This window comes from Trichomycterus rosablanca, chromosome 2, assembly GCF_030014385.1.
Source record: "Trichomycterus rosablanca isolate fTriRos1 chromosome 2, fTriRos1.hap1, whole genome shotgun sequence".
In the NCBI taxonomy this organism is placed as follows: Eukaryota; Metazoa; Chordata; class Actinopteri; order Siluriformes; family Trichomycteridae; genus Trichomycterus; species Trichomycterus rosablanca.
In genome coordinates this window covers 11953-31806 of record NC_085989.1, presented here as the reverse complement: position 1 = coordinate 31806, position 19854 = coordinate 11953, and the positions used below count along the sequence as shown (strand labels likewise).

General features: G+C 38.4%; 1 protein-coding gene and 1 long non-coding RNA gene across 2 annotated transcripts; both read left to right on the top strand.

The window, feature by feature from the left end:
* The first annotated feature begins 15158 nt into the window (after nt 1–15158).
* On the top strand, nt 15159–16160 carry LOC134327370 (uncharacterized). The gene is made up of 3 exons (XR_010014706.1): nt 15159–15317; nt 15483–15594; nt 15725–16160. It is a non-coding gene; the product is annotated as an uncharacterized LOC134327370 (long non-coding RNA).
* A 509-nt stretch (nt 16161–16669) lies between these two features.
* Nucleotides 16670–18581, top strand: LOC134303475 (NAD-dependent malic enzyme, mitochondrial-like). The gene is made up of 3 exons (XM_062988907.1): nt 16670–16795; nt 17293–17427; nt 17755–18581. The coding sequence occupies exons 1-3, from the start codon at nt 16685–16687 to the stop codon at nt 17914–17916; spliced, it is 408 nt and encodes a 135-aa protein (XP_062844977.1). The 5' UTR covers nt 16670–16684; the 3' UTR covers nt 17917–18581.
* The last annotated feature ends 1273 nt before the right edge of the window (nt 18582–19854 follow it).

Genomic DNA, 19854 nt, shown 5'->3' with positions numbered 1-19854 from the left:
TGGTGTGAGTGTGCCAGCTGTCCCCGACTTGTTTTAGGGTTTTCTTTTTTTCTGAGACCTTGGTTTCTGCAGACAGACAGAGCGGCCTGTCATGTTAAAAACTTCTTATTTCTGTGCTATCCTTGTTCTATCCACTTTATTTGCTGTGGGCTGCGGATAAAAAAAAAAAAAACTTTGTTTCTGTTATTTTTTGTTAGTGGCTTCTAGCCATCGTATTGTTCTACCTTGGTCAAGCAACCTGCACTTGGGTTCATTTTCTTCTTGCAGGTGTGGAGCTTCACCTCATGCTAAAGTAGTTTCTCTAAACTAAAACAGGAAAACCATTTGAAACAGTTCATTAAATCATTTAGGCTTAATATTCACTTGTGATTGAGCCAAAAACAATCCAGGTATAGAGTTCCATTTTAAATCTTTATATTATAAGTTTAAACACTTTGAATACTAAATCACAACGGCCTTGGGAGACAAATTTAATGTTGGTGTTATATTTCAACGTTAGCCGATCTAAACAGTTTTTTCTTCAGGTTTTCTGACAGAAAGAATGATTTCATAGACAGAATCAATTACAGACATTTTTAATGAATGAAGGAATGAAGACGAGAATCATTGACAATGTTGATAGTTCACAAGAACCTAAATATAAAAAAAAACTAAATCATTGGAACTTAATGTTATCCTCAAAAAAACTAGTAGTAGTTTAAACACCAAGACCAACAGCTGATCTGGATTTCTGTGGATAAGATTAAGTACCATAAACATAAAAGTTTAATTAAAGCATACAAAGAAATTCTGCAGTAGAAGTCTGAAGACAAGACTGGTGCTTTAGAATCCTTTATTAAGTGTTTACTGATCAGTACATCAATGTTATCTGTCTAGATATCTGTTTGCTTAAGTGCTCAACAAGATAAAATGCTAGAGATTTAAAAAATGGATTTAAAAATGACCTTATAACCAGTTAAGACTGATCTATTTTAAAAGCTTTCCTCCTGGATTTCTTTTTGAACACACGTCTTCTTTTTCACATTCCTGCAAAGGTTTTGTTTAAAGTCATGTTTAGCTTTAAGTAAAATGTGACAAATGCAAAAACTTTTTTACAGCACCACATGTATATTTTAATGAAATGTAATGAAAAAATTGTACATTCAAATGTAAGATTTTCAGACTATACTAATAAACCATCTACTAATTTAAAAACATTTACTGTAATAAAGCCATTTAATGCACTAAAACCACTCGTTTCTTTCTTTGGTCCCTAATTTACTATAGTAAGTCATTTTTTCTTCAGCTTGTAAAACACCAGTCCAGACGGTTGCTGTCTCCATTTTAGCTTGATGTTTTGCACCATACCATGAGCCATCAGTTTTTGCTGGATCTAAAAAACAAAAGGTGACTTGAATTAATAAATAAAGAAGTAAATGATAATTACAGGGACAGCCTGTGTATCAGAGTTTGATGAAGAGTCAGGTTTAGATGTGCTAAGGGTTTTCAGGAGCAGATTGATTGTATTTTGCATTAAACACTTTGATCAGGTGTTCACATATAGGCCATATTGTGTATTTTTATCTCTTATTTATATAGGTTTTTTTTATTATAAAAATATCAGTAGTAATACACAGTAGTACAATTATTCTGAAAAATAACATGGACTTAATATTGGTTTAAATGTTCTTAGTTTTGTATAGCTTCTGTAGCTCACATCTAGTAACTCTAATCATAGCATGGTAAAAAAAAAATTTCACTTTCATAGTTTTCCAGTTGTATCAGTAGTTTTACAGAACAGCAAGTGGGTGGTTCAGGTGTGATTTTAGTACAGAGTATTAGCAGATTATTCGCAAAAGTCAGATGCAAATTAAGCACAGGTTTTATATTATTTAATTTTTCTCTTTCTGATGTTTCCGTATTTAGAAATCACAACAATGGATCACATACGTTTTCACACCCGATACATCAGATACATACGTTTAGTCTTTGTTGTGGCACAATAAGAAACAAAACAATTTAAAGGTTTTAAAAGTAATTTAAAGGTTTAGACCTACGATCTCCAAAATGGCTGTCTTTAGTGAAGGATCATTGACATCCTGGTCCGAGTTCACCTTAATCCTAATGATCTGATGCTGGCCGGTGATTTCTACATACAGAAATTTACAAACACTAAATTGAACTTAACTGAATGTTAAGTGTATTTCTAAGTGTAAATACAACTGTAACTCACCTCTGTGACAGACAAAAGCCATCGGGTACGAGCAAGCTGCATCCTCAATGTTATGACTCAGATCCAAATAACCACAGTTTTCATTTCCTCCTTCAGGTCCTCCACGTGACCATCTAAAACTGAAGTACTGAGACTGGTCCATCCACTTCCAAGAATCTCTGAACAGACCAATCCAAGTGGTTTCAGAAATCATTCCTATTACAGTTGAGTATTCTGTGTTGTCTCTGGTACCAGCCAAGTCGGAGTGGTACGTTCTGCAGTATTTCTGAGCATCAAGCCATGTCAGTTTTGGTGTAGAGTACACAAGGTACTGGCTGATGCCAGAGTTCCTGTCTGTAGGAATGTTAAAAAGTTACATGATTCAATACAAACCAAACATTCAAGTTGAAAGTTTTGTCAGCTTGAGAAGAAAATTAACCTGTTTATCTAGGGTTAGTAATATTGACAGACACATACATTACTTTCCCTTTAACTCTGAGGCCTATTTTCATTTAACTGGTGCAGTGCCACCACACCCACTGATCCCCTCAGCTAGTAATATTTTGCTCTTTTTATTACGGACATAAACATACATTGTGACACTTTCAGTACAACAGTGCCAAAAGATCTGAGTTTTAAGTTTCCTAGTGTTTGTGCTCACCTTGTTTGTTAAGTCACAAATATTCAGTGTTTGTCTTGTTCTGAATTTGACCGAACAGATGTGTTATTAATTCTTTGATTTTGTATTTGCAGAGTTACATCCTGTTTGAATGTGTTTTAACCCTTAAAGACTTCATGTGTTGTGTTCCTCACTTTTTCAGACCTCTGATAAATTATAAATATAAATAAACTGTGACTTACCATCAAAGCAAATGAAAGCAAATATGTTTGTACAGGCAGTATCACCCCAACCACTACTACTTATTGTTGCACACTCTTCATGCCCACCCCCATTGTTTGGTTCTCCAGACACCCACTTCGTCAAACCTAGTGATTCATTTCTGTAAGACCAGCGCCAGCTATTGATGTCAAGATAGAGTCCAATCCACAAGTAATTGGTAAACTGTAGTTCCTTTATCAAATTTTGAATCTTCACCAGATCGTTGTTACTTTCCATGGTAGCTAGTTCGGCACGGTTGGCGTGGCAGTAAGTCAGGGCAGCACTCCATGTTCTTAACTGCTGGATCAGATAGTACTTACGGACAATGGAGAAGCTGAGTGGGAGAAGTCCTGTGGAAAAGATTTTTAAAATGTGTAGGTCTGTGGCAAAAATCTTTTTCTAAGCTAAAATATTAAGCGGTAGTATGTTGTAAATGTTGTGTAAATGATTAAAACAAATAAAGGTTCTAGAATGGCAATATGTCTATAAAGTAGAAGATTATACTGATTGGAACACTAGGGTTATGGTTGTAGCACACTGTTGGAACACTGTAGTATTATTGTTATTGCTACAATACAGTAGGGTTACAAATTTCCATTTGCTTTTTTAAATGTATAGTTTGCTAGCGCTAGTGAATGATTTATTTATATCTTTATTTATATTATTATTCATATCACTTCCTGACACTTTTACTTAGTCATCTAAAACTTATTTCCATGTATTTTCCGAGTCAAAGTTATTTAACCCTGATTTAAATCCCAGTGGTAAGACATTAAATAGGCAGTTCATGCTGAGAAAAAACCCTCCAAGGTAGCAGAATTAAAACAATTCTGCAGAGAAGAGTTAAACAAAATTCCTTCACAGTGACATAAAAAAACTCATCACAAATGTTTGATTGCAGTCGTTACTGCCAAGGGTGGCACAAGGACTTAGATTTAAGGGGGTGAATACTTTTCACATGGGTGATATCGGTTATAAAATAATAAAATAAATCCTTATCTGTAATAAACATTATCTACATTTTGTCTTGACTTTTTATTTTATTTTAAAATGATTAAGATCTAAAATATTTAAATGTGCAAATTAGAATAAATATAAGAAATTGAAAAGAGGGCAAATACTTTTTCACAGCACTGTATCCTATCACATTCAATTATCTAAAACTTTACATCACTCGTTCCTTTAGCAATTATCTAAAACATTAATCTCATTTATTCATTGCCATGTCTGCCTTATATTTTCTATCATGCAGTCACATAAATCTTTACATTACACACATTAACATTTTTATATTATGCTCATTTATTTTCATCTTTAGATTACACTGTCATTTACTAATGTCACATTTCACTCTCACATATTTAAATATTTAAATCACACTCACACACAATTTATTCTCAGTGTAAAATCTTTACATCAGTGTCACTCAGTCGTCCTAATCTTACCATTACTCCCATATTCCCATTAAATGATCTAATTTTCATTATTTAGCTCCTACACTGTTATGTTACAAATGTAAATATACTTACAGTTTTTTTTATTCATCATTTTCATATTTTTTAAAAATCCCTGACCTGTAAGAAGCAGGAGGATGAAGAGTCTCTTCCCCATTACTTTGGTCTTACTGAAAAAAGTAGTTCCTGATACGACTGTTAGTAATAAAGGTATCGATGAAGATGTTTGTGATGAAGATATACAGATGAAGTCTGTAAGGAAAAAATGTAGTAATAAAGAAATCACTAAGCAGAAACTCTCCCTACACTAAATCCATTTATTCCCAATGAAAACACGTCTTTCTTTATCTTCACCACAATAATTCTAAACCTAAATCTGCTTATGTCGAAGATCTACAAACAAATACCAACCATCACAAAAAACTTTTAACGGGAATATTTAGTAGAAGTAATTTTTCAAATGCCGGTATTATTTAATGCTGTTTGTTTAATTAATAATATTTTAATGTTAATTTGTATAAAATAGTAGTAGTAGTAGTAAATGCTGCTAATCCAAACTTGAACTGACAGTTACCTGTAATATGATGGACACAGCAGAAAGATGTTTCTGTTCCTTGGGGATGATTTTGATTTCTGACTAGTTCAGCAGAACACACCAACACATGGCGCTGATTGGACAAAACTGATTTACATTTTCATTTCCATCAGCATTATTACCAAACCAAATCAGCTAGATGTGCTGGGCATGGTACATTTTCTATGTCTCTGTTTATTATTTCAAACAGAATCTACTGAAGCTACCTGGCACAATTCTCCTTGTTTTTATCAGAGCGTTCTGACAAGTGCACCTCCAAATAGCCATCTGGCCAATCCCTTCCAGACATAATCAATCCCCAGACACCCGACTGGCCGATAGCACTGCTGAGAACCTTTGAACCTTTGGGGTGCTTGTGGGCTAACATACTTTTCTGCTGCACCTCCCAGGCAGCCTACCACTATTTTACTGCATATCTATATTAAATCTGCTGGATGTAATAAGGCTGTACATGGTCATGAAGCTGTTGGAGTAACAGAAATGTAATAGAGCTAATGTGGGCGTTACCAGGGTTTTAGGTTTAGGTTCTCTAAAGTGAAAGGTAAGAGCAAACATGTAAATTGTAACTTGATGCTGAAAAAGATTTGTTAAGAAAAAAACTCATTTGTTTGAGTGATTTGCATCTTTTTTAAACAACCTTTTGAACAGGTCTAATACCTTCCATCTGAATTTGTTTGGTCTTTTGAACCTATGAGTGCTGAGACCACAGACCAGTTTACCAGTGGTGGTATTACTGGTGGGGTTTAAATACACTAATAAAGAGTATTAAACACAATATAATGAAAGCACACTTCCAGTATCTTTTGGTCCATATCGTGTTGATCCACAAACCATCATTCCTTACAATGACTGATCCTCTGTTACGTTTATCTACCTGTCAGAGATTTTTTAACAGGACACCACGTCTGTGGATAAGCATCTTGCTGCATCCTTTGTTCTGTTCTGTGCAGTAAACTACAGCAGTACCTTGAAACTCAACGTCAGTTGGTTCTGGGAGTTTTTGAGTTTAATAGACGTCGAGTTTCAAGGTATTTTTTCCTATAAGGATGTTTGGGAAATCCTGTTATGAATATTCTATTATACAGTATATATAAATAATAATGTTATAATATTATATTCTATTTATTCTTGTGACAAATGTTGTTTACAATCCCCATACGGTCTCCAAAAAAACAAAGACAAATTATGTTGCATAAAAAATATGTAAGATAAATTATTTGCACTGTATAGTGTTATTATTTAATACATTTGTGCCTTTTTTGGCTCTAAAGCTCTGTCAGACTCTGCAGTCTGCACAAAAGCAAACAGAATCACTGAGTGAACACAGTCAGAAACGACTCTTTTCAAATGATTTATTCATTGGAATTGAATCAGGGAGCTGTGCTCTTAACTAAGGTAAAGATTCATTCGTTATTATTACTATGTTGTTGTGCGTAAATGACTCCATGAATCAGTGCGCATGTGATTGAGATTTAGTCGTGGTTCAAGCCTTAACAAACAGCTGTATAAACCAATCAGAGCTTCTGAATTCAGATTTTGTGCGGAATTTTAGTTGCTCCTCTAATCCAAAGGAAGATATGCGATTTTTTTGCATTTCTCCAATGTGCGTCATTTAGATGAGCTGGTAATGAAAAACTCTCTCTTTATTGGTTGTAGGTGTATATAACTGCGAAAGCAGAGAGAATAAATTATCAGACGGTTTTTCGTTAGTCAGGTGGATAAACACAGTTAAATATAAATACAGTGGTAACTCAACGTCCCCTAAACTCTAAATCTTTAAAACTTAACGGTCTTCATCAAAAAATGTGTACCCTTAAATTTAATGTTTCCCTTAAACTCAACATTTTCATTTTTTTTTTTTTAAATACATCATCAAAGTGTGAATCTGAGCTGAATCTGCATTAGTGTGGAATAAGTGTCAGATCCAGTGTTACAGCTCCACATGTATCTGTGTTTATCTGGATTTTCCTCCCTGTTTCACTTTTAAACTTGTGTTACAGCTTGAGCATCTGAGAAATTGTGAGAATCAGCTCTTTATTTCAGTGTATTCATATTATATTTGTGTTATTTTTAGTGTATGTGTGTCAAAAATAATCTCATTATTTCACATAATGCTAAAATATCTGCAGCTCCACGGAACCATGGACGCATTAACAGGTTTCCCAAACATCCTTATGGGAAAAAATACCTTGAAACTCAACGCCACTCCCAGAACCAACTGACTGAGTTTTAAGGTACCGCTGTAAATATATTCTGGAAATATTCTGGAAATATACAAGATGGCCACCAAGGAGAAAAACAAGTAGATTATATCCCTAATGGAACAACACACAGATGTAGATTTGGTTTTAATTTGAAGAAGCAGCGGCTATGATTTAATGCTGCTATGTATTTGATCTGCCGTGTGCGGTGCTGCCACCGTTTGCTTTCATTTTGTAATGATAGCAAAGCATTATCAAATATTCAACTTTTTCTGGATTTTTTTTAATGCTCATTTATTAGTAAAAGGGACAACATAAATGTAAACAAAGCGACAGTCGCACACACTTCAAATTTAGGGTAAAAGTTGAGTTCAAAGGTACAAATTTCTCGATGAAAGCTGTCGAGTTTTAAAGATTTCAAGTTTAGGGGACGTCGAGTTACAATGTACCACTGTATATACAACTTGTAATACAAATATACAAAACGGGGCAAGGACAAAGCAGGCATAGACGAGAAACAAGGATAACAAAGGTTATATGAGCAGGCTACTACAAGGAGAGTTTAGAGCTAAGCTATGCTATCCTGCTCTAACTATAACCCTATTAATAATAATAATAATATTTATAAAACAACAATAATAAAAATAAAAAATAAATACATTATTTAAAATGTAATAGTTGCTGTAGGAAATTATGGAAATGTCGTTTCATTAGCTTTTACTGCAGTGATGTTCAGTAATTAGTCAGTGTATGATGGTAGTATAAAATTTCACCGGGCTTCTTCATGCTCAATAGTTTCATGTCTGAAACTTTCCATATTTTTGTAATTTTTTTTTAGTTCATCCCTTTGAGCCATGTGTGTTAACCCCTAAATGTGGAATAAATCACAGTATAGGTGCATTAAAAATGAAGTAAAATAAAACCAAGTTTATGAATTTTAAAAAGAGAAACTTATGACATCATTTTGTGGGGCTAATTTATAACTGGGCAATTCTGAAAGGAACTCTGACTGTAGCTTTTGCCTCTCTGTAGGTTGTATCTTTAACAAAAATGATTTTATAAATAGAAATTTTACAGCCACTTTACAGTTCAATTTAAAAAATTTTTGTTTGATCTGCTCAGCTCATCTGTTGTTGTGAAGTGGATCTGTTTAAGAGCAACAACAGTTTTAAAGCTACACATGCTCACAGAACAGACATAAAAATCAACTGTCCTCTGTAACAGAATTCACTACTGAGTTATAAATTACCTTTCAAATTACAACCGCACATCAGCTGTTGTCCACTTTGGTGTCTGCAATGATTGACTAGTCTGAGGGGAGGGAATTGCCAAAACAGTCTTGTCATTGGGAGTGCCCTCTTAGTGCCGGTCCCAAGACCGGATAAAAACAAGAGGATTGTGACAGGAAGGGCATCTGGTGTAAAAGGATCGATTTGCTGTGGCAACCCCTAAATACAGAAGCAGTGGAATGAATAAACATCTTATTCTGGCAGAATCCAACAGAAATAATTTGTTGTGTTTAGAGGAAAGAATGAGGTGGGGTGACAGCCAATGTACTCTGTGGCAATATTTTATCCAGCCCCCCAAAGCAATTAGCCCAAATCTCATATAAAAATTAAATAAAGCTTTGCTAATGTATATTCAATGAAGCTGCAGATGAAAATAGCGCTGTAGAGTACAGCAGAGCTGTAGGGGGATTTTACCTCTTTAAGGAACCCTAACCCTAACCCTAGGTAGAAAGGCAAACAAAAATTTGCAAGCTGAACGTAAGTTACAAGTATAATAAGTAATTTGCTTTCTAAATTTGTTTAAACAATTTGCATTTACACTTCTTGTAAATTTAAAAAGATTCTAGGGTTAGCTTTTCTTTTTGGAATTCCTTTCCTTTTTCTGTTAATGTGCGGGCTCTTTCACTTTGTCGAGAGCCTGTACGCAACACAGTTTGTTCTACACAAGGTTCTTCTGCTTGTTCTGCAGTTTCTTCTACAGCAGCATTTACTGTATCTTCAGGAGTATGAGACATTTTAAATAACAATTACTTGTACCCCTTTAACTTGTTTCAGATAATAAAATACAATAATTATAGTTACCTGCAACTTAACGAAATACTTGGTAAATACACAAAATATCAACCATTAAATATTTCAGTAAATACTACAGTAAGCAAATGTCCTTCAATAGTACTTGTGAAAGGAAATATTCTTAGAAAACTTGTAACTTGTGACAATCAGAATAATAAATGATTAATTATGTAACACTCGTGAATTCTAAAATGTCTTCACCTTAACTTAATTGGCACAAAAAATTTCCTTTTATGAATCAATTACCCTTCCTTTGCGATTAAATTGCCTTAATATAAACCAGATAAGTCCCAAAATTGCTTCAATGTCCCTTTTTATCTTGTAAATAAACTACACATAAGTCACTTTTCATACTTTGTCACGTTTCAAAACACAAACTTTCGTGTCTGACTTATGGACGTCTTCATGAAAAACCGACTGAATATGTGAGTTCTTAATGCTTAGAACATCTTCTTATAAAAGGGTTAATGAGAGCTTATCTGTCCGCTGTGATGAGCCATCAGATGGAACCCGTTAGCAGCGTGAAGAGCAGATTCGAGCACACAGAGTTCGTCTCTGAAACAGCACGAGTAGTTCGAGTTCGAGTTCGACTAACCCAAACCCACTCCCTCAAGGAAACGCGAAGCTTTCTGTTCTCAGAAACGGGTGGTTTTATTCACTTCAGTAACTTCAGTAGTAACTTAAACATCAGCTTGGTCACATAAAACTTCACCACCGTCGAACTGCATTCATAAACAAATATACAGTACAAACGGAAAGTTATTATATACAATAATCTTCTAACAACTTATAATAAAGTACAAATAAACATACCTCGCTGGTTACACACAACCAAAAAGGGAATGAACTTAATCCTTGAATAAAATAAACTTTACACGTGCCTTGCGGCATCACTTCATGTGCACTTTCTTTAAGTGAGGTGTCACGTCAAAATATGTCCTTGAAACACTCTTAATAATCTTGGTTCTTAAAATAAAATATTAAAAATTTTCAGATATGTACACAAACATATAAATATATAACTGATATTTTATGACAGTTTGTTAAATATGATATAACGCTCTTATTTTGATATGGAATGTTATGTGTATATGGTTCAGCAGCCAATCAATCACACTGATGTGATATAGTGTGTGATGTAATGACGCATCCTGTTAGTTGAGTGGAGCATACCCAAGAGAGCGGTCATGCCCAAGTTCAGTTCTGTGTTTATAATAAAGAATCCGCTTCGATTATTATTCGCCACGTAGGTTAAGTCTGCGCCAGTAAGATAGTCACCTCAACAGGTTATGGGCCCAGAGACGAAGATTAACGAGCGTGAGTAGTTAGTTAAGCGCGACGTATTACGTGGAAAAGTAAAGTTTGGAGCTGAGGAGAAAATTAGCGGGCTCGTGGTGAAGATGGCTAGCCGAGCCACTGGAGCTCCAGCACCACAGCTGTTGTTCGACGGATCTGAGGAGAAATACGACCTGTGGGAAACAAGGTTTTTGAGCTGCCTACACATCCTGAAGCTAAAGGGGACAATATTAGAAGAACCAGATCAGCCAAACGACGATGACCGACGAAAGAATGCCGACTGCTACGCCGAACTGGTAAGGCTAATCGATGACAAAAGCCTTTCGCTAATCCGACATGAGGCTGCTGAAGATTGCAGAAATGCACTGAAGATACTGCGAGAACATTACGCTGGTAAAAGTAAACCGAGAATCATTAACATGTACACATCGCTGACAAAGTTGCGCATGGAAGAAAAAGAGACTGTTACTGGTTATCTGATAAGGGCAGAGAACATTATCACAGCGTTAAGAGAAGCGGGGGAAACCTTCAGTGATGGACTGATCGTGGCCATGGTGCTAGGCGGGCTACCAGATTCGTTCAAGCCGCTAGCGGTGCATGTGACACAGAATGAGGATAATGTCACGTTCGCCGACTTCAAGAGAAGGAGAGAGTTTATGAAGAATCGGAGAAAATGACAGAACAAAGTACAGACAATGTGATGAAAACGTATGCAAGACAGGGCAAAGCAAACCAGAAAATAGAAGAAAAGACGACGATGCAGACATTACGTGCTATAAGTGTGGAACAAAGGGACACAGAGCGCGAAAATGCTACAGACGAGTCTGGTGCAGCCATTGCAAGAACGCCACGCATGCAGAGTCCCTCTGCAAGAAGAAGCATGGGCAAGATGACGCCAGGAAATTCGCGGAGGAGCAAGATGGAGCCAACGATTCCATCTTCATGGCCAACTACGTCCAGAGAGAGAGACCACCGGGCCACATGAAGAAGAAGGGGATCATGGTGGACGCGGGAGCGACTTCTCACATCGTCAACGACATCAGCAAGTTCGAGAGCTTCGACCACTCGTTCCAGCCAAGCACCCACTTAGTGGAGTTAGCAGATGGAAGCAAGTGCAGCGGGATGGCGCAACAGAGAGGAACCGCGGTGATCCACCTGCTGGACAGCAGGGGACAGCAACGCAGAGCGCAGCTCCGGGATGCGCTCTACATGCCTACATACCCACACGACATCTTCTCGGTGTCGAGAGCAACCAACGGAGGTGCGACGGTGATCTTCGAGAAAGGGGACAATCGCATACTCACCAATGACGGTCGCAGGTTTGACATACATGAGAGTGGTAACTTGTATTATTTACCTACTGTTAAGAATGATGTTGACCAATTGAAAGTGTGTCATGATGTCCAGACCTGGCATCAGATATTAGGTCATTGTAATTTTGAGGATGTGAAAAATTTACAAGGTGTGGTGAAGGGCATGGAGATTAAGGGAGGTTCATCTGGGTTGAATATGTCATGTGAGGTGTGCACACAAGGGAAATTCACACAGACACGAAATAGGGAACCAGATAGGAAAGCAAAAAGGCCCCTAGAGCTAGTACACACTGATTTAGCAGGCCCCATGCGTACTCCGAGCATGGAAGGGCACCGATATGTGCAGTCTTTTACAGATGATTATTCAGGCACTATGTTTGTGTACTTTCTCAGATCCAAAAGTGACACAGTCAAGGCCACAGAGAAATTCTTGGCAGACGTAATCCCCTACGGGCAAGTCAAGTGTATCCGTTCAGATAACGGCATTGAATTTACAGGTCACGACTTCCGGACACTGTTAACCAGAAACAGGATTAGACACGAGACGTCTGCGCCTTACTCACCCCACCAAAACGGTACTGCAGAAAGAGGTTGGAGAACACTCTATGAAATGAGCAGATGCCTACTGATTGAAAGCGGGTTACCTGATAACATGTGGAACTACGCTGTTCAGACCTCAGCATATGTGAGGAATAGGTGCTACAATAGGCGCACAAAGAAAACAGCATACGAGCTGTTCACAATAAATGTACCCAATCTGTCCAGATTGCAGAAATTCGGCTCCGCGTGTTTTGCTTACAAGCAAGAGAAAGGCAAAATGGAATCGCGATGTGATCAAGGGGTTTTCATAGGCTACGACAAAAACAGCCCGGCATACTTAGTATACTACCCAGACACAGAGAAGGTCCAAAAGCATAGGTTGATAAAATTCACAACAAAGACGACAAACGAGAAAGGTACACAAACAGTTCAGTCACAAACAGGTTATGGGAACATACATACCATGGTTGACAACACTGATGAGAGGGTTGATGAGAAACCTGAAAATGCACAAGGTCAGAGTGTTCAAAATGGTAGTGTTGGTGCTTCACCTGAAAAGACTGAACGTACCCAGCCAGGTGAAGTCACAGAGACTGTTTACAGAAAGAACCCACCAAGAGCCAAAAGGAGACCAGCTCACCTGCAGGACTATGACACAGGTGAAACAGGGGACAATCTAAACACTTGCATGGACTTTTGTTACAGGGCAGTGTGCGATGTGCCTCATACTTACCAGAATGCCATTGCGTCAATCAAAGCAAGGCAGTGGAAAGCTGCCATGAGAGAGGAGATGCAATCTCTCGAGGAGAACGAAGTCTTCACCCTGACCCAGTTGCCACCGGGCAAACAGACAGTGGGGGGTAGATGGGTTTATGCGCTGAAAACAGAAATTGATGGGTCTGACAAATACAAGGCAAGGTACGTAGCAAAAGGCTACAGTCAGAAACCAGGTATAGATTACGACGAAACATTCTCACCCACAGCCGACATGACAAGTGTGAGGGTTGTGATGCAAAAAGCAGTCCAGGATAACTTAGTCTCACACCAGATGGATGTTAAGACAGCTTATTTGCACGCTCCAATTGATTGTGAAATTTATATGGAGCAACCTGAGGGTTTTGAAGAAAAATCAGACAAGGGTGAGAAGCTAGTGTGCAAGCTTCGAAAATCCATTTACGGATTAAAACAATCGGGGAGGAATTGGAATGCGATGCTGCACACATGCTTGGTTGAAAATGATTTCGTCCAAAATTTTGCTGATACATGTGTTTACACACGGGAAAGAAACAATGAGAAAGTAATCCTAATAATTTGGGTTGATGATCTCATCATTGCTGCCAACAATGAGAATGTGATGAAAAAGGTGAAGCGGATGCTCACTGAGAGGTTCAAAATGAAAGACATGGGAAAACTGAAACATTTCCTAGGGATCGATTTTGAACAAACAGATGGTGTAGTAATAATGTCACAGGAGAGATTTGTGAACAAGGTTTTAGACAGATTTGACATGCAGAACTACAAGCCTAGAGAAACACCATGTGAACCTAAACTAGAATACACAGAAAATGCAAAGGAAATGCAAGAACCAAGAAAATACAGGGAGGCTGTAGGAAGCTTAATTTACTTGTCCACATGCACGAGGCCAGACATTAGTTTTGTGGTCAGTAAACTCTCCCAGCATTTTGCTGAACCAACTGTTGAGCACTGGAACACTGTTAAACACGTGTTCAGATACCTCAGAGGTACAATGGAAAAGGGATTGTACTTCAGGAGAAATGACACTGAAAAACTAGGCCTAAGAGTCTACAGTGATGCTGATTGTGCATCAGATTCGACCGACAGACGAAGTACGTCAGGGTATTGTGCCAGTTTAAGTGAGGGTAGCTCTTTGATATCCTGGAAAACAAGAAAACAACCAACAGTAGCTTTATCAACATGTGAGGCAGAATATATGGCCTTAGCATCAGCCATACAGGAAGGCATTTACCTAGAGCAATTGCTTAGTGGTATTGACAATTATCAGTATGCACAAACAAAGGTGTACGAAGACAACTAAGGTGCTATAGCATTGGCCAAAAACCCTGTAAACAGACAGAGGTGTAAACATATTGACATTAAGTACCACTTCATAAGGGAAAATGTAAATAATGGAAGGTTTAATTTGGAGTATTGTCCTACTGAGCAAATGATTGCTGATGTTTTGACCAAGCCAGCTACTAAGCTGAAATTGAGAAGCTTTACAAGACACATGTTTGGTAATTGAATGTAATGAGTTATATTTTCTGGTTTAATAAATTGTTGTTTTGTTTTCTATGTGATGCAATGGAATAAGAGCGAGTGGGGGTGTTAAATATGATATAACGCTCTTATTTTGATATGGAATGTTATGTGTATATGGTTCAGCAGCCAATCAATCACACTGATGTGATATAGTGTGTGATGTAATGACGCATCCTGTTAGTTGAGTGGAGCATACCCAAGAGAGCGGTCATGCCCAAGTTCAGTTCTGTGTTTATAATAAAGAAAAATGACTGAAAAACTCCGCTCCGATTATTATTCGCCACGTAGGTTAAGTCTGCGCCAGTAAGATAGTCACCTCAACACAGTTAAAGTTAGTAGTGTGTAAGTGTTGTGTGTGTGTGTGTGTGTTAGGCAGCTCTAGGCATTGCTAACCTGATTGTCATGGCACTGATGGAGGAGGGAATGAGTCAGGCAGACGCTCGCAAGAAGATTTGGATGTTTGACAAGTACGGTCTGCTTGTTCAGGTACGATACGGTTTGTGTGTGTGTGTTTGTGTGTATATATGCTGTGAATATACCTGAATGTTTGTGTATATGACAGTCACCAGCAGATACCCCAGTTACACTAGTGTGTGTGTGTGTGTGTGTGTGTGTGTGTGTGTGTGTGTGTGTGCGTGCGCGCGTGCACAGGGTAGATTTGAGCCCACAGATAGTAATCATGAGGGGTTTGTGCATCCTAGTCCGGGTGATGTGAAGAGTTTCCTGGATGCTGTTAATGTTCTTAAACCTACAGCCATCATCGGTGAGTGTGTGTGTGTGTGTGTGTGTGTGTGTGTGTGTGTGTGGGTGGATGCAAGTTTGTCTCATGATTGCATGTACTTTTTGATAGATATGTTCATGACCTTGTTCTTACCTGTGTTTGTTGTGTTCAGGTGTGTCTGGGGCGGGGTGACTATTCACTCATGATGTCATCAGGGCTATGGGTTCGTTAAATGAGCGACCAATCATCTTTGCTCTGAGCAATCCGACTGCTAAAGCTGAGTGTACTGCAGAGGATGCATACACTCTCACACAGGTAAAAAAAAAAAAAAAAAAAAAAAAAAACACACACACACACACACACACACACACACACACACACATACGTACCTAAGATTGTGTCATGGTAGTTGTTTAGTGACTGAACAGAACAGGATAATACAAATGTGTTTTAAGATAGAATATTTTTTATATATACGACTGTCTTGGATGTGCTAAGAATAACAAGGAGCAGACTGTCTCTAATTCAAGGTTAAGTGGAGCCTGTTGTTGGTCAAAATGTAAGAGAATTCAGGCCTAACTGATCATAGAGTAAATTTGATTGTTCATAAAGGATAGTAAATAAAGAATCACAAAATTATAAACATGAAATATAAAATGTATTGTAACAGTAGGTGTAGCTCATCAAATGGCTAATGAATGTGCTTTTCTGAGTGTGTGTGTGTGTGTGTGTGTGTGTGTGTGTGTGTGTGTGTGTGTGTGTTATGGTCGGTGTTTGTTTGCCAGTGGGAGTCCGTTTGCTGCTGTGACTCTGGATGATGGCAGGATGGTGATTCTGGGACAGGGGAACAATGCTTACATATTCCCAGGAGTGGATTTGTGTTTTCCTATTCTATTTTTCCAATAATTTGGAAAAATGAATGAGTTGTGGTTTTGGGCCATGAATTCTCTGAGTGTTATTTGGGGTACCTCTGATCTTGGGTCCTGCCAGCGTTTAGAAGCTGTACAAGTAATTACTGAATTTATTTACATCCAGAGGACAAACTTCATCCACAAAAACAATAATAATGATTATCATCTTTATTTAGTGTAAATATATTTTTATTTTGTACTCTTTCACTGTACAGTCTATTATGTTTTTTACCTTGACTAATAGAAATGTGTGTTTGTTAGGTGTGGCTCTGGCAGTAATTCTGAGTGGTGTTAGACACATCAGTGATACGGTGTTCCTCGAGGCTGCAAAGGTAAACATTGTTTGTGTGTGTGTGTGTGTGTGTGTGTGTGTGTGTGTGTGTGTGTGTGTGTGTGTGTGTGTGCGCGTGCACATGCATGTGTTAGGCAACACTCATGCTGCCCATGTTATTAGGATTATTAGCTTATTAATGTAAGTATTAAATCATCCAACCATGTAGCAGCAGCAGCAGCCACCTATAAACTTATAAAGACTCAGATTAAGATCTTTATGTTTACTTTAAACAGCAGAATAGAAAAATGTATAGCTTTGTTGTTGTGTAATAATTTAGGTTGTATTTCTTGATGCTACGGTGGACTGTATTAAGTGATAATGGTTTTCTAAGGTACTTGTTAGTGTATGTGGCTAAATTTCTCACAGTATCATGATGGTTTTTAATATGATGCGGATGTTATAAGGTCACTCACCTTCTCTCTCTCTCTCTCTCTCTCTCTCTCTCTCTCTCTCTCTCTCTCTGTCTCACTGTTTGTATATGTGTATGTGTATCAGATCTTAGCAGAGCAGTTGACGGATGAGGAACTGAATCAGAATCAGGGTCGTCTCTACCCTCCTCTTTCCAACATTAGGGAGGTTTCTTTACAGATGGCTGTGAGGATAAGATTTGTGTTTATACATACACACAATGTGAGTAAAATTATGTTGACACCCCTTCTAATTATTGAGTTCAGGTGTTTAGGTCACACCCATTGCTTCCAAGTTTTTTGCAACAGTTTGGGAAAGTTTGTACATCATACAGATACATGCTGTGGAAATGTAATTAAACACATTGTTATCAGTGCTGTGAGTGGAACTAGCGCTCCAACCAAAAATATAAAGTGTCTAGTGATCAGAAAGTGTCTACTGATTGACTAAAGAAAGATAAATACACCTTGTGTTCCTAACTGTACACGCACAATCAGTGCTAACAGGGTATGTGTTCCCAAAAAAAAAAAAGTGTGTGTGTTTGTTTAGGTGGTGGAGTTTCTGTACAGTAAAGGAATGGCATTTCGGTACCCAGAGCCACTGGATAAGGAGGCGTATGTGAGATCCATTGTGTGGAACACGGAGTACGATTCCTTCCTCCCAGACATCTACGAACGGGCTGGAGTGTCCCATAGTCCTATAGTGGAGTAATCATACACCCTATAGCATACACCTGAAACAGTCACACCCTTCATTTACAGCTGTGTAATGTTTAACTATCACACATCCCCATGGGGAGTGATTCCTAAACTCCTTCTGCTAATGTAAATGTACAGTGTTGCTATTATTAAAACACTCCACGTGTGTGTGTGTGTGTGTGTGTGTGTGTGTGTGTGTGTGTGTGTGTGTGTGTGTGTGTGTGTATCAGCTAATACATTTAGTGCTTTGTGTTTCTATGTGTGTTGGTGTGTATTTGGGTTTATTTCACTGCAGGCTTACAGTATTCATTATAATAAAATGTGGGGGTGGGCGGGTGTAGTTGGGGCAGTGAGAAAATGTCGAAAAAAGTGTAACTTTAGTTTCACCCTAAGCTGGATTTTAACATAGGGCCTAGAACCTGAGAGAACTACATGTGCTGCACTCAGCCCACTGTGCTACTCAAACAACGACGTGTTAGATCTGTTGTAACGCTGATATAACCTGTGCACACAATAAGCCTAAAAGTGAAAACTACTTAAAATAAAAAGAAAATGCTTTGTAATTCCCACAGTAACGTCAGAAGCCATTCACTCTGTTACAGGTTGAAAAATAGTGAAGAAATAGCCTTTGCTTGATTTGAATGAAGTTGACCCAACAAAGCATGTGTTTGTACCATTTCCATTCTGTCCCAAATGTTTGTGATGTAGAGTTTTATATTTGTATTTGTCTTTCTATTGTTATTTTAAAAATATGCAATTTGCACAGTTAGGTTAGTAATTAGTATAGTTTTGCTTTGTGTTTTCATGTACTCCCATGTAGTGTTTTTAATGTAGAAGTACATTTTCACCAGCTGTAGAAAAGGGCAATGAAACAAGTTTACTTTGAAATACCATGATTATTAGCTCAGGGGGATATTCCAGAAAGCGGGTTTAACAAACTTCAAACTTAAACCTGAACTGCGAGTTGACTTACAGGGGTTGGACAAAATAACTGAAACACCTGGTTTTAGACCACAATAATTTATTAGTATGGTGTAGGGCCTCCTTTTGCGGCCAATACAGCGTCAATCGGTCTTGGAAATGACATATACAAGTCCTGCACAGTGGTCAGAGGGATTTTAAGCCATTCTTCTTGCAGGATAGTGGCCAGGTCACTACGTGATGCTGGTGGAGGGAAACGTTTCCTGACTCGCTTCTCCAAAACACCCCAAAGTGGCTCAATAATATTTAGATCTGGTGACTGTGCAGGCCATGGGAGATGTTCAACTTCACTTTCATGTTCATCAAACCAATCTTTCACCAGTCTTGCTGTGTGTATTGGTGCATTGTCATCCTGATACACGGCACCGCCATCGGATGCACATGGTCCTCCAGAATGGTTCGGTAGTCCTCGGCAGTGACGCGCCCATCTAGCACAAGTATCGGGCCAAGGGAATGCCATGATATGGCAGCCCAAACCATCACTGATCCACCCCCATGCTTCACTCTGGGCATGCAACAGTCTGGGTGGTACGCTTCTTTGGGGCTTCTCCACACCGTAACTCTCCCGGATGTGGGGAAAACAGTAAAGGTGGACTCATCAGAGAACAATACATGTTTCACATTGTCCACAGCCCAAGATTTGCGCTCCTCGCACCATCGAAACCGACGTTTGGCATCGGCACGAGTGACCAAAGGTTTGGCTATAGCAGCCCGGCCGTGTATATCGACCCTGTGGAGCTCCCGACGGACAGTTCTGGTGGAAACAGGAGAGTCGAGGTGCACGTTTAATTCTGCCGTGATTTGGGCAGCCGTGGTTTTATGTTTTTTGGATACAATCCGGGTCAGCACCCGAACATCCCTTTCAGACAGCTTCCTCTTGCGTCCACAGTTAATCCTGTGGGATGTGGTTTGTCCTTCTTGGTGGTATGCTGACATTACCCTGGATACCGTGGCTCTTGATACATCACAA

Coding starts and splice junctions, on each gene's coding strand:
- LOC134303475 (XM_062988907.1), top strand. CDS start 16,685: ATGTTTTTTACCTTGACTAATAGAAATGTGTGTTTGTTAGGTGTGGCT. Junction 16,796..17,292: donor TGTTCCTCGAGGCTGCAAAG/GTAAACATTGTT, acceptor TATGTGTATCAG/ATCTTAGCAGAGCAGTTGAC. Junction 17,428..17,754: donor TGTTTATACATACACACAAT/GTGAGTAAAATT, acceptor GTGTTTGTTTAG/GTGGTGGAGTTTCTGTACAG.